The 15,929-nt window shown below is 37.4% G+C and overlaps 1 protein-coding gene across 4 annotated transcripts in view; it reads left to right on the top strand.

Moving 5' to 3' along the window:
* The first annotated feature begins 504 nt into the window (after positions 1 to 504).
* Positions 505 to 15,929, top strand: part of LOC134536740 (neither inactivation nor afterpotential protein G) — a 58,954-nt gene continuing 43,529 nt past the window's right edge. For 2 of the 4 annotated variants that reach the window (XM_063376638.1, XM_063376661.1), the window contains exons 1-5: positions 2,636 to 3,670; positions 4,813 to 5,079; positions 7,779 to 7,994; positions 13,285 to 13,482; positions 14,367 to 14,517. In XM_063376638.1, the coding sequence (XP_063232708.1) occupies positions 3,353 to 3,670; positions 4,813 to 5,079; positions 7,779 to 7,994; positions 13,285 to 13,482; positions 14,367 to 14,517 (1,150 nt within the window). In that variant the 5' untranslated portion in view covers positions 2,636 to 3,352. Of the gene's footprint in view, positions 535 to 2,243; positions 2,382 to 2,635; positions 3,671 to 4,812; positions 5,080 to 7,778; positions 7,995 to 13,284; positions 13,483 to 14,366; positions 14,518 to 15,929 lie in introns of those variants that run through there. The other 2 variants (XM_063376647.1, XM_063376656.1) reach the window with 2 other exon arrangements.

Here is a 15,929-nt window from a genome sequence, read left to right as displayed (position 1 = left end):
ATTTTTTTCAGGCTAAATTTTATGTCCAATATTTGTGTTTCTTCTCTTTGTCACAATAATTTTGTAATATATATATTTTTTTTTTGTGTGTGGTTTTGTGTTAAATATTATAAAACAACATGTATTATGAAGTAAGTAAGTATAAGATTAAAAAAAATGGCTGTTTCGTATTTGTGAAATGTGGTTAATTGGCTGTACTTGTGTGAGTTTTGAAAATAATGTGTGAATAATAGGTGAGCAAGAATAATTTTTCACAATTTTTTTCCTTAATTTTATTTTAATAAATGATACAGTGTTTTTTAAAGTGTGAGGCAAACCTTTGCGGCATGGCACGTGTGATGTTCAAACAAGCCGTATCATAGCTCCTGGTTGGGGAGTGAGTAGAGGGGAAAGAGGGAACCAGCGAATGTGACTGATCCAGTTAAAAGGAAGCCATAACAACAGTCGCACTGGCCGGCTCACCCCGCTCCTGATGCAACATTCTGCTGTCGCTGGCTGTGGTCATGGGGTCCCTTGCCCTCATCAAGAGAGCAGGTATGAAGCATTGCTATTGGCTGCTCACTAACCTCACGAACATACTCTGTACCAGGGTTGGCTGTTTCAAACAACAATGGTTTAAAACACTTTAAACCATGGTTTATACCAAGGGGTTTCTATAAAAAAAAATTCTAATAATTTATTTTTAAGAATAGAATATATATATATTTTTTTTTAATGATTAAAGGTCTAATTCCTTAAATACCTTTTAATTCCAAAAAAAATTATATACTATTCAATAATTTGCAAATCATACCCAGCTAAATACTCCTCTGAAATTAAAATATGAAATAGTAAATTCGTATTCTTTGGTTAAGTCCCAGTCAGATGTGCAGGTTTGCTGGACTTCAATTCTTTGATGTTAAAACTTTTCCGGTCAACATGCGTACGAGAAAGCAGGATCTGTGTGGCTTTCGTTTGAACACGGTGAGAACCAAAATAAGAAATGTAATAAAAAACCTGGTTCGAACAAGGAAAAAAAACAGGGTTTTTTTTATTATAAAAAATGCTGCTCTCAACATGCTTGTATTTGTATTCTTCTGCAAGTTGAGTTGTGTGATGTTTACGTTTATTTTTACTCTGAAAGAGTTTGTGAGTTCTGTACTTTTTTTATGATGTTCATCTGACATGAAACCCTGCATTAATTAATACTAATTAAGTGATGAGATTCAAAAAGAAGAACTTTTTTTTGAAAAAGGATATGTTGTCATGGCAGACAGGAACATACACAGAATTTCATTTCAAGTGGGTGGGTAAGAGGGAGGTAGGGTAGAACCACTTTGTCTCTTGTTTACTTTCAAATTCTTTACTTTTGACAGTGAAAATGATAAAAAAAAATTTAGGGTTTCTGGGGAAGGGGGGGATATATGTCACTCCACCCCCTCCCCCCATGCCCTGCGTATGCCCTTGATGGCAAATATGCATCCACAGACAGAAGCCCCTTCGTTCTGACCGCAGCATACAAGGGATGAAATACTTTTTCTGGGTAAAATGAAAAGAAACACATTAATTTCTGAACACAATTCCCCTCTGCCAGCTTCTGGATTCAACACTGCTCTCAGGACATCTGCTGTGCATATCTGTGAATGAAATAAGTACTGGGAGTGAAGGTCATTTTGAAGAATCTGTCTTAAGGGAAAAAAAAGTTTATTAATTAGAATACCTATTCTGTAAATAAAATGTGATTACCAATTGGCTTAGAACATCATTTCTTATCAAAAAAAATTAACTTAAATATTAGGCTATAATTTTCTTACTTCTTTGTGGATTTAGTAGTATTGCCTTAGAAAAAAATGCTGCACAATCCATATGCTGGAGAACTAAAGTTTATCTTTTTTCCTTACATTTCTATTGATTTCTACTAGTTAATAAATAACAAGCAATGTCAGTATCTTCTTGATTAAGCAAGTTGTTTGATACAATATAACAAGCAAAGAGCTGTGCACAGCTGTAGAAGTAAATATAAGGCGCTAATATTTGGTCCACTCTGGCATTAGTGCACAATTTAAATAACACTTGTTTTCTTGGCTGCATATTTACACACACCAGATCTGTCGTAGTTTGAAGTGTTCGGGAAGTGATGAATTTTTCCATGACAAACATTACAAAACTTCAATGGTGTATGTTCAAAAAACTGTATGCAAGTGTTAATCATTTTCTGGAAAAAGTCTTTTCATTCAAAAATAAATTGTTTTTGTTTTTTCTAGGGCTTGTAGCTCTGGTGTATACATTTGTGGCAATCCTCATGATGTGTACAATAATTTTGCTGATGATCTTACACTCGTGGCAGCGTATGGGAATTGGAATAATAACCACACCTAATACCACATATGACTACATTATTGGTAAGTATTATACCACAGCTGTGCAGTAGAAGAAGTGTTTCAGTAGTTCTAGGTGCATCCTTCTATAAAATTGTTATTTTAGTGCAAAAAAAAGGGCAATAAATTTCTTTCTGTCAAACTTATAAAATAAACTGTGTAAACACACGTTATAATACATATTTATGTAATCATGTGGTTTTTTTTTTGTAATTTAAGTTTATTTTAAGAATGATTTTGCTTGATTCAAAAAATTTCTTAATCCGAAAAATGTTTGGTCCCAATCATTTTGGATTATCGGGACTCCACGGTATTTCTATTACTCTCTTTGGTTCAAAAAGGTGATTTAAAGTCCTTTCGCTCAGCTTTAAATTGATCGAGGTTGTGTAACAGGAAAACATTGGATTTGCATTTGGCAGAACTTGAGTTCTAATCCCTAATCCTGATTTAGGTTTTTTATAGTTTCTCGAAATCACTTCAGCAAATGCTGAGACAATTTCTTACTATAGGCCAGTGTTGGCCAAATACACTCTTTACGAGGGCCAGATATTGTTTCTGAAACTAATCCGAGGGCCAGATACACATGAATAAATGCTAAATTTAGAACAGCAGTTATTTTAATGTAATATTATTCCATAGGCTAAACACAATATGTGGCATGGTATGAAAAAAGATAAATAAATTATTTAAAAAAATAGTATTTACAAAAACAAAATTTATTTAATTTAAAAATAATTACCTTGAAACAACAAATAGATGACAAAAAAATTGTATATACAATTTTTATGAATCTTTCTGTGAGATTATTATGGCTTCATAACAATGTTTACTTATTAATTATTCTACATACATGCAAACAAAGATGGCTAATACTAAACATTAAAACTAATAACATTTCTTTGTTACTAAATTCTTTATATGAGCCGTACCAAACTATGTCATGTTTTGGATTCGGCCCACGAGCCGCCATTGGCCATCACTGATATAGGCCATGGATGATTCCTCCTTCGATTTTTCACAATGATAGTGCTTTGTCCATCTCTAATTACCAAGTCGTCAAAATGTTCATTCAAATGTTTCAACGGAGCCAAACTTGCATTTCACCCACAGTGGGCGGTGGGACAGCTGGCTGCGTCATGGCCAATCAGCTGAGCGCCAATGGCAGTGTATCGGTGCTGCTGGTAGAGGCAGGTCAGCACTTCAGCTGGCTGTCCACCGTCCCTCTGTTGGCAACCCTGCTGCAAGGCACGGCCAACGACTGGCGGTACTGCACGGTGCCGCAGGCTACGTCATCATTCGGGCTGTGGAATAAGGCAAGTGCAGAATGGTGCTGTTGTTAATTATGCTGTGTGTGTGTTCTCAGATGAAGTGAATCATTTATGGAAAAGAATAGAACTGAAGCTTTCGAAATGTGTTACGTATTAACAAAGTCAATTTGGATAGTTTTCAAGACATCAAGCCGTAGGATGAAAATGGTGATATGTCATACCAGTCTGGAAATTAATGACTCAAAATATTATCTCATAAAATATTTTCTATAATGCAACTGAACTATATGGGCTCTGTTTTAAACTGTTACATGAGTGTAGTACCAAAGCCTTTGGTTACTATTTTTAAAGTAAGTGCCTGAGAAATCCACTTAAATACCTGGGTATATCATCATTTATTTAATCATTTCTTAATCATAACAGTTTTGTTTATGTTTGACATACCTGTTTAATATCAAGGTATACAACCCCTATGAAAGTACCCTGTAAAAAAATTTAATTGTAGGAGTCGTCTAACTGCCAGGAAATATATGGTGCATGTTGGTTATTGTTCCGTTTTTAACTACACCTTACATTAAAATTTTAAGTAACACTAAATCTTGCAGCCCCAAACAGAATTCTTAACTGCTTGACTAACATCAAAATTTGCTATGGAAAAACTTATGTTGGTCTTGTTTTTCTGTATTTGCATTAAAATAAATTTGAGAGAGAATTTGAATTACCAAAACATGAACTCGTTGGGAGTTAAGTTTCTGTTTTTTTAAAGGGGATTGGAAATCTGTATTTGATGTACATTTTCTACAATAAAAAAAACATGTGCATGCAGTATATGCAGCAATAAGGCTTTGACGTTTAACTTTTAAATTTTCTCAGAGCACAACTGTTTTCTGCATTTTTCAGCATAAGATTTGCAATTTTTTTGCCTCACTGAAAACCGGGTTATTAAAGGTTCAGGTTATTCACCATGTAAACTAGTTTCCTTCCATCAAATATGAAGGAAATATTCTTTGAAAATGTAAGAAGTGGTCAATCAGTTGAAGAAAGACAAAGATATGGTTTCACGCCACACAGTTACACACAGGGTCTTGAGGCGACAGGACCTCCGAGATTGTCACGGGCTCGGTGCTGGTAGACCCCACGACCCTTGCCACCTGGTGGAGAGCGAGGGGGCAGTGCGCCGTGCGCAGAGCTCCGCCTGGCCGCGCGGGAAAGGCCTGGGCGGCAGCGGCGCGATGAACTACCTGCTGCACTTCCCCGGCACGGACGAGGACCTGGACGCCTGGGAGGCGGCTGGGGCGGAGGGCTGGGGCAGCGCCCACTTGCGGCCGTACATCCGCCGCGTGCAGGGGGGTCCCGACTGCCTGCTGGCCCGCTGCCCCGGCGGCTACGGGGCGCTCCTCAAGAGGGACGGGCCTCGCTGCCCGCTCGACACTTCCCGCGACCAGCCCTGCAAGGTGCAGTGTGCATTGCTGGAACCCTGACTTCCTAATACATTTCCTTGTCATGTTTCTCTGTGGTCAGATGCATATTGACGTCTCTAACTTACTTCAATGTTAGCTAATACCTTTTATTACTGAAAAAATCAAAATTATAGAAATAAAATTAATTTTTAATTAATGAAATAGGTAATTCAGATTGATTTTAGTATTTTGCCTTCGATTTTGATGTTACGAGGCGTATCTTATTCCATTTCGGTGCTTTTTTTTTTTATCATTATCCACCATTTAATGTTTCCTCTAAATGATATCTGTTAAATGTGCACTACATATCTGTGAACTTTAGCATCACTGTTGGTATAGGGATTACTTGTGGTTTGATGATGAGTGGGGGAGGAGGTAGCCAGGCCAATAGCAATTAGATGTTACAACACCACGTCAATGTTTACAGAAAATTTTGGCGATAGATAGTGATGAAATTATCCCTTCATACTCGCACATATGGAGTATGTGTGTTGTCTTAGCCATTGTTGTTTTAGCTTGGAAATGTCTTGTCTCAGTTACAATCAAGTAATGAAAATGGTGGCATATTAATTATTTCCCAATCACAATCTGTGAAAGCTCACTGATAATCTTCCTATTGTAAATGCTTGCATGGTGTTATTCAGGCCCCGATTTCAGCTAGCAAGCAAGCACTCCGGGCAGATAATCTTTTAGCCATCCCCCCTACCCCCTCCTTCCTTTTCCAGTTTCCCCAAACATCATAAAATGTTACAAAGTCAAACTTATTTACCATCAGTTTTAAAACAGTGCATTATGCAACTAAATACTAAGGTTTTCGAAACACATAAGCTTCTCAGATCACATTTGCGAGAGAGACGAGAGTGGTGGGAGCGAGACAGAGAGGTTTGTGTTATCCCTTAACACTGCAACATCCCCACCATGCTGCCACGCTGCCATTCCCTTCATTACCCCTCTCTCACATCGCAACACAATAAACAGCCTGGCCTTCCCCAGCCACTCTACCCCCTTCACCGCCCCCTCATCGTACAAATGTCAGTCAACATGCAACAGGTTATGTACTTCTCTTACAAGGATATTACACTTCTTTCTGTTGTGCTTTAAATGATAGGATTTGAAATGTATGTATTTGAAAATGAAATCATTACCATATGTTAAAAAATTTATTTTTCTCATCCCTCAAATTATTTTGTCCAATTTTATTCGCACCTCAAATTATTCCGGTCCCAAAAAACGGGAACTCAGGGCAAATGATGGTTGGCTCGTTCGTAAATTGGGGCCAGGTGGTATTGCCATTAAATCAAGTTAATTTTTGAGTGGTTTTTTTTTTCCAACTCTGATCGACATAGTAACTAGCACTTGAGAATACAAATCAGCTCACATCAAGAAAACAGCTTCCTTGCAGTTAGGATAAGTATCAGATACTGTAAGATTGATCTCACGTTTACGTGATTAATGCAAATGATGTATGATAAACAGAAAACAAATTTTTGGGAGCTTTATATAGAGTATTTATGGGTTAAGACCACTTATGTTTTGCTACTTTTTGTTATGTTGGAAATACAAGGAAATTTTCATGCAATGTTGTTCATTTTAGGGTCATGTTGTTTACTACTGTGGAATTGTAACCATTATTTTTATTTGTTAATGGTTAATCTCACAGAATTGGGCAAGTGACACAATCTTGTAGGTTACCGCCAGGGCTGGTTCAGATTCAAAATATTTTTCAAGGTTTGGGTTAACCTTTATAACAAGAAATTCAAAATATTTTTCAAGGTTTGGGTTAACCTTTATAACAAGAAAATTACAAGTCTATTTATTGTTAATAGAGTTTGTAAGAAATTTTACAAGCAATGCGTAGAGGCAAGATTTTACAGTGAATATAAATAAAACAGAAATAACAGCGAAATTAAGTCAGTACACCTCTAAACACTGGAATGTAAATTAATACACCACCAAACAGTGAAATGGAAGTCAGTTCATCACCAAACACCGAACCGGAAGTCAGTAACACCTCATAACACCAAAATTTAGCAATATTCACCTCAATCATCTCATTTAAGCTTTTAAAATATAGAATTCAAATCATAAATCTTTAGTTTGGTTTTTATTTAAAACCTAAAATTTTATTTACTAAGTAAAAAAATTATTATTTAGTTTCTACCTATGGTTTTTTAAAAGTAAATAAAATCAGTCTATAGCTGATACCAGACAGACATGGTAAAGGCCTACAGAGAATCATCATAACAAGGAAATTTATATAAATATAATGATTTTGGTCTCTTAACATTGCATACAGAGTTTTTTTATTATTGGTTTTTATTTGCAGTTTTTTGTTGAACTTACTTTCATCAGTATATGTATTATTGTTTTATGTAAATATTTTAAGTGTCTTACCAAAAATGGTTGAATCAATTGATCAATGAAATTGTGCTTCATATGTACTTATTATTACACGTGTTTTCATTTTTAATGATGATAAAGACAATTTCCACTTTTTTAATGATCAAACTGGCTTTTTTTTATAACAGCATAAAATCTTGGCTCTAGTAATGTGGTACACACAGATCACATTTACAGTTATGGTCGCAGTAATGTTTAGAGTCTGTAGATTTGTTTTTTGAGTTGTGGTGCCGCAGATGTCTCGGCACATGTGACACACGCGCGGAGGGTGACACGCGGTGTTCGCGGCGCAGCTGGAGGGAGGCACGATGCATGTCACCACGGTCGACGTGCGACTGTCCCCGCTGGCCCGGGCCTTCGCGGAGGCCGGCCGGCTGCTGGGGCTGCCGTTCGGGCCTGCGCAGAGCACGGTCCGGCGCGGGCAGCGCTGGGGCTCGCTGGACGCCTACCTGAGGCCCGCCCTGCACAGGCCTAACCTGCACGTGCTTCTGGGCACGCTGGTCGCCAAGGTACCAGGGGCCGCCGGCCCACGCCGAGGTCCTTACGTATTTCATTTTTTTGGTCACTACTGTCAGTTAAGGAATTTCCACGTGAATTTATTCCGATGGCTCTCCTTAATTTGTTAGTTGGCTCACAAATTTCATCAAAAGATGTTTATTAAATGTTAATTTTGAGCTGTAAAAGGTGTAACTTTTTACTGCTATTAGATAACCCTCCGTAGACATATGTTCAGAAAATTTGAGATGAAACATAGCATGCAAAAGTGTCGTCAAGCATGGCTCCAGTTTGGTGGGGGACGGGGGTAGTCATGGCAATAAACCCACCCAGGCTCGTGTTTTTTTTTAGGGTGTGTTTATGATATGGGTAAGTTTACTTAAATATTTAAATTTGTGTGATAAACTATTCTTTCATTGAAAGTCGTATGAAACTTTAAATATTCTGTATTTGTGACCATAAATTTCTAAATATTCCAAGACGATCTCTGAATTATTTAATGTCAGGTTTTGCAACTGCATCCTTTCTTTGTACATAGGCATTCCCGAGAAATCTTGTGGAAATAAATAAATAATTATGCCAAATGTTCTAGCTGTGAAGCCGCTAGTGGCAGTGCTATGTAGCACCTACCACATTTTCAAATACAGTTTGTCAAAAAATTGTCTACACCAAGTTAAATATCATCATAGCTGTTGTAATACAGATGTACTGTTTCCATGTACAGTACACTCCCTATTTAACGCGGTTGTCGGGGGACATAACTTTTACCCGCGTTGTTGCATAACCGCGATGTTTCGATGTGACCAAGGTCAAAAGGCATAAAACACCGCCTGTGTTCTAATAGGTCGGCAAGCACGCACAGTATAGACGGCCCGCCTTTGTGCGGACTTTGCATCCGCAGTTTTCACTAAACGCGGGTGAAAAAATAAAAATAATAAATTTAAAGATAAATATTAAATGTTGAATTTTATTTTTTATTTTTCCGCACGCCGCGCACAGTTTGTCGCACGGCCTACGAGCGCGCCACACGCCGCCATACACACGTGCGGCACACAAGCTGCTGCCAGTCTCGTGGTGTCAGCCACAGTATCTGCTTCGTCTGAGTGTCCGTAACAAAGTAAGTGCAGTGTGTGCGGTTACACACGATTCTGTGGTCAAAGTCTTCTAAATAGAAAGGCCATAGTAATACTTCAAACCGAATATGAATCGCAAAGTACCGAGTTTGATTGACAAAATAAAAATTCTAGATTTACGTACTTACAGATAGCGTGTCTTTTGTAGAAGTATGCAGCAGATACGTGAAAAACGATTCTAGCATTCGTACAATATAAAATAAAGAATTGTCTATCGTGTAAAGTGGTTAGTTAAACATTGTTATCCATGCTTACAGTAAATCATAAATGGTCACATGTGGGATACAAAAATTGCGCCAAAATAATTTTAGCGCAATCAGTGGCGCCGTATTAAAAAGTCTGTTAAACGTTGTCTTTACTTATTCCATCAAACGCTGTGTCGAGTTGCTGAGTGTGTGTGGCTCGGATCGGCAAGTGTTATATTCCCCAGCCTCTGGTTAAAGGTCGTGAGGCCGCTACACATAAACATTTCCGGGGCTTGTTTACTAGCTCACGGCAAAAGTGGTACAGTATGGTTCACGTAAGTATTGGACCACTGGGAATTCCTCGGCAAAGATTAAAAATACGCTAGCTGATTTACTTTACTATTTAATGTTAAAACATTATACAAAAGTAAAAAGATGAACGTGTATAATACAACGAATAATATTACGTCTGTAGGTTCAAGTTGTAACAAAACATTTATATGTCTCCGCTTGTCAACACACGTGACCACGAGAAGTGTGCAGACGGAAATGAGTGAACTACTCAAGGTCACCAGACTTCCCCCCTTTCGGCTTAATCGCCCCTCTCATCACTGGCGCTTATATTCCACTCCTCCCGTCTACCCGGGTGTCTTGGTCGCATATTCTCGGCTCGCCTCTCCCCTCCCAGCGCTTGCCGACAACCAAGCCTATCCAAAATCAATCTCCAGCCGAGTCACGCTGGATAATGTCGCTGGACGGTAGGCTTTATCGGGTCCCCTGTCCGATGCTTCATTTGTGGGTTAAAAAAAATGTTAAGAACTAGTGTTTTAGAAAATAACACTGGGCTGGATTGGACCATAATTTGAAAACCCTACAAGATAGAGGAATAATGTACGGAGATATCTTGTTTAGAATTTCACTGCGGACATTTTCTACGCCTAGGTTTTTTTCTGCCCGATGCTTAGTTTGTGAGTTACAACGCAAAATTATCCTAATCGGCTGTCAACCATTTATTCCATTATTATTACAGTAGAAACTCGTTAATCCGTGACGCGCTAATTCGGGAATCGGATAATCCGGGACGATTTAAAAGTGCAGAAAAAAAAGAGAAGTAAAAATTGTCAGCGCTTAAAATTAACGTCACGCGGGCCGGCGGCCGGCAAACACTGCAAGCCTTCGCATGGGCCGCCAAACTCCCAACGCTGTTTGTACCGACCCTTTGTGTCGTCCCCCTTTCAGCTGTCACATTTGTCACTCTTTAAACTTGAGGGGGATGTCCTGACTTCTGCTTCCCGTCTCCCTTTGTTTGTTTCCACCCGCCAACGCACGGCAGGCGCCTGGCGAGTGACGTGTCTGGCTGGCATTCGGCTGGATTAAGGGGGGGGGGGGGTACCCAAAATTTATGTGTGCAAGTTCAGCACGATCTTATCTTTCTCTCTTCGGCTGTTGTAAATGACCGTGAACTAATGGCTAGGCAGTGCCGTATTTTTTTAAGCCGAGACTAATTCGAAGACGGTCCTTACCGTGAACGGATTATCCGGGTTTATTAATTTTTTTTTTACAGGATTTTAATTATCCGGGCATCGGCGGGTCCCAATTAACACGAATAATGGAGAGTTTACTATTTTTTATCCATCTGCTGCCAAGGCGCAGTAAGCCTCGGTAGATGTTACGTCACATGACCTTGGCCTACCCAGCTGCACGCCGGTGTCTGAGAAGCTTGACAAGACCTTCCGGGCTTTTAATCGCTAGTCCGTGAAATTCGGTAATCCGTGATTATCTCGGTCCCCACCATCACGAATTAACGAGGTTCTACTGTGTTGTTATTATTATTATTATTCATTTCTGATTGGGGGACATGGTTTGACCCGCGATATACCCGATTCCGCGATCTATCGGGGCGCGGTATACCGGGAGTTTACTGTATAACATCATTCTAGGTTCATAGGCAGTAATTTCCACCACCTGAGAGAATTCCCTAGCTCTGTTGTTGACCTGTAACGTGTGCGGTGCTACGCTTGATTTTTGCCTGACTGGCGCGCTCCTCACTAGTCCTTTCATCTACTATGAGCACAGAGGAACGCAGGAGTCACCCGTATAAGCTCTCTCACTGTGCTATCTTTCTGTGTTCTCTTGATGAAAAAGGTTACGAGTGCATGAGCAATGATTTTTTTATGTTATCAGAGCATGTGGTTTATTATTGTATCAGATATGTTCATGCACCAATTGAATTATTGACAGCCTTTTGATGGGATAATGTGAATGTGTGAATTGAAAACATGATTAAGTCATTTGAAATTTTGGTTTTAACGATATTGTAATAAAAAATGTTTAAAGGAATCATTTTTTTTGTGAATTTCTACTCGAATATGTATGTAATTATGACATTATATTCTTATTCCACTTAACAAAAAAAAACAGTGAACTTAGGTGGAGATGTACCTATTATGCTTACCACTATGTGCATACGTGCTGCAGTGTACGTGGTAAAGCTTTTGAGCTGTACTGTAGAAACTGAATAATCATTGTAAATTTAAGTTTAAAAAAAATACATTTTGGTGTTTTCCTCACACTTTTAAGAAATAAGAGAGATTGTATCTAACAAAACTTGCAAAATTTACATCACATAAAATTACAAAACCACCATGTTTAAGTAAACATAATTATTGCAGTGAGCCACAATATGTAGTTTAAATCATTTTTAAGATTATTTCAATGAAAACCACCAATGGTGAAATTCAGAATATATTTTAGTAGTGTTGCATTTAAAGCATTTAAAAGATTTATTTATTTAGTAAGAGATTTTAAAACTTGCATTTTCTGAGAAAAAAAGTGTAAATAGTTAATCTAATTCCATTGCAGTGGCTATGTAAGTGCAAAACAAATGAATGATGAAAGTAATCAAATTGAAACTTACTAAATCACATATTAGCCATAAGAATAATGAATTGATGCAGTCTATACCTGCTTCAGAGATTAAACTATTCAGTTTTGGCTAGAATTGTTTGAATACTTAGGTTGTATTTTTGCTATATTATTATCAGACATTCAATAGAAACAAAGCAACCTTTTTTTTTTGTCAACTTACTTTGTTGGTAGTATTATAAGAAATAAGTATATTTCCAAATATTATTTTCCTTATTAATACTTTTAAATTAATAAAGTAAAAGTTGAATATGCTAATATTATGGGCATTATTTAAGTAAAAAATTTTATAAGGGAAGGAACCCCCAAACCCCCACTCTATTAATAGTGATACCATTTCCTCCCCACCAATAGGCATTTCATGACAGGTCACATTTCACATACTGGCATCCATTGGAGACCGCTGTGATAATGAAAAGGGGTCTGTAGCTCCTTAGCTACCCAAATAGGAAAATAAAACTCTCCATGGTTAGATGAGTGTGTTACTTTTCTGATCATGAAAAGAACTATATAGTGGCTTTCATGTAAGAAACACAACTTTATAAAAGGATTTTTTTCTGCACTTATACAGTAGAACTTGATCCAGAATACTGAAAAAATCCCGGGTTAGCTGGAGAATTGGGGAAAGATCAGTGTAAGACAACATACTTATATTATTGAACAAAATGCAATTCAAACTTACTAAGTTACTTACAGGTAATTATGATATTATCATATATAACAAATTGTTGTGTACAGTGAATTATATTTCTTGGAAAAGTAGATAACAGATAAGCTTCTACTTGTAGTTTTCACACATTTTGTGTATTTATGTTATAAAATGTTTATTTTTTTATTTTAGCTCTTTGATTATCATGCAAAGCTTTTTAATTTAATTTCTTCTTTCTTTGTTTAGTTTTTTTTCTTATTTGTTTTTTACTATCTTGAAATTAGAGTTCTTCCATAATATAATGTAGATATAAATTTTTATTTTTGGCTTTTCATGTATAAACTTAGCCATGTTGGGAAGCATGATACTTGAAAACTGGATAGCAAGAGTGCAGCAAACACGTCCCGCACAGGTGGAGTTTGCGCCACGTCTACGGGATGACAACTCGATCGCAGCAGTGGCCACCGGTGTCAGACTGCAGGGGCCCGCTGGGGAGTCCTGGGAGGTCAGCAGCCGGCGCGACGTCATCCTGAGCGCCGGGGCTGTCAACACCCCTCAGATCCTGCTGCTTTCCGGCGTCGGTCCCAGAGACGAGCTGAGCCAGTTGGGGGTGAGCCTCCACCAAGCATGTCTTTCACGCAACACAGTTCTCTGCAAGTTTCTGCTGTCGGTTGAGATACAGAACCATTGCTGCTTTACCAGAGCCCTGCTCAACACAACCCTTTTAAATACTCTTATTCTGGTTTCTGGTTTAGTAAGAACCTTAAAATAACCTGATGCATGCTGCATACCGCAACTACCGCAGACGTCACTTCCTTCATCGTCGTCCACCTCTTCACAGACGCAGTGTCTGCCAACTATCTCCATAAGCAACCAGATGCAGTCACGCATCTCACAACTTCTGCTGGATACTGCTGCAGTTGAGTCTCGTTTGCTGCCAATCGGTGTCATGCTCACATCATTTCGTGGCTAGATATGGGTTTGCCAGTCATTGAACCGTCTTGTTGCCTCTTGAGATTCATCGCCACAAATTTTTCCTTCCTCTGCCTGCCAGAACTGCCTGCTCTTCAAGACATCTGCGACCTCCATTTCCGCTTGTTTTTTTGATACCTTACCTCAATCATAGAAGCACATGAAAATTAAATTAGTTTGCAACTGGCCACTTAAATCTATGGAAATTATATGTAATGATTTTAGTTTTATAATATGAAAATCAGTATATTCCATCCGAATAGCATATCTGTTTCCTATTATATATAATTTTGCTGATTGTATATAAAAGTGATGCTGTGATGTAAAAAAAAAATTTTTTTTAATTATTTCATACAGTTCTTAAAAAAAGTCGTGAATTTGGTTAACCAGGTATTAGTAAGCACATAGTAAGAGAGTGGTTGATGAACTAAACTAAACGAACAAACTAATGTGAAGTTGGCTTGTGCTCCACGCATAGAAGTACCTAGAATGTGTACTATTGAATGTCGTCGGTGCCCGCAGGTGGATGTCGTGGCGGACCTGGCGGTGGGCAAGAACCTGCACGACCATATGAACATGCCTCTGTACGTGAGCGTGGAGGCCCCGGTCAGCACGACGCTCGACAAGGTCTTCACTCTCGCTGAAGTCCTCAAGTACATCGCCTCTGGAGAAGGTGCGTGCTCGCGCTCTCGTGCCTCCCCTGCACTGCACTGTGTAGGCTTCTGCCAATCATGTTTTTTTTTTGAATGAAACTTCTTTGTTGAGGGGGCTACAATTTTTGAGCGTTACGAAATATCAGATTGCATGAGGGGAATAGTTAGGCACGTGGAGAGGAGGAGACGGCAGAGGAGAGGTAGAAATAACACAGCATACTACTTGCAAACTTGCACACTTGCCAACTTGCATACTTACTTGTGCGATAGCATAATTTAGCACTCACATTCTTGCATATACTTTTTTTGATCTGTGAAGCTGAAGAGAATTATGTTTCCTATACCTAATAATATAATGAATAAGAAGTTTCACTTCTGTTGTGCCTGGACGCCACGCATACGCTTTTTTTTATCTATTTTTTTATTTGAATCAAATTTCAAATTCAATACCAAATTATTTACTGGCATTGAATATTTTTCAAATCATTTTTAAACCTACAGCGAATCTTTCTTTTTCTCACTTAACAGGTTTCTAAAAAAAATTTATTAAAAATACAGTAAAATGAAAAAGGAAAAAAATATATATGAAACCTTAGTAGAGTGATGCAATTAAATTAAATAAAAAAAACCTGGCAATGAATTTTTTTAAACAAGTAAAAATTTTAACTTTGAAATTTTTGTTGATCTAACTAATATAAAAATAAAAATGTATTATTTTTAATGTTTTAATCATCACAAATTATTTTCTATATATAAATAGCATATATGTATAATGTTCCTAAGCACAGGTCCAAATTTTTCATTAAGATCTTCTTAGATTCATACATTAAAAATATTTTTTTTTTTTTTCATTTTCATTTAATTGTTTTTTGTGAATGAGTTCCACTTTCCGTCCGTATCTAATGGTAAGGAATAATAAAAAAAAGTGGGTGTATTTACGTATGCTCTTTAGTCGTTATACTTCTTTTTGATTTTAGACACTTAACTATTTTTAAATTATTGTAATAAAAATTAATTAAATAAATACTCAGTAATGAATATTAGTATAAACATGCGTATAAAATTAATTATTTACCTTATTAAAATAATTAAGATAAATTTTAATTGTTTATTAATAATAATGTAATTATTTATAATTTATAATACAAATAAAATATATATACAGGAACACATCACTTATATAAATAAACTTGAAAACACACTTGAAAAAGTTTATAAACACAGTATCTATCACTAATATTCACAATAAATAAATAAATTATTTTAGTTTTATAGTCCAGTATTCAATATCAATCACTAAATTTCTGAACGCGACTCACACGTAGTTCCACACCCACCACTATATTTCACTACTACAGCAGCTACGTCAACTATTGAATCATTCAATTTGCAGAGCGAAAGGTTAACAGCTCCGATAAAAATTAAAAAGACT

The sequence above is a fragment of the Bacillus rossius genome, chromosome 1, assembly GCF_032445375.1.
Source record: "Bacillus rossius redtenbacheri isolate Brsri chromosome 1, Brsri_v3, whole genome shotgun sequence".
NCBI lineage: Eukaryota > Metazoa > Arthropoda > Insecta > Phasmatodea > Bacillidae > Bacillus > Bacillus rossius.
This window is presented reverse-complemented; position numbering and strand designations above follow the sequence as displayed.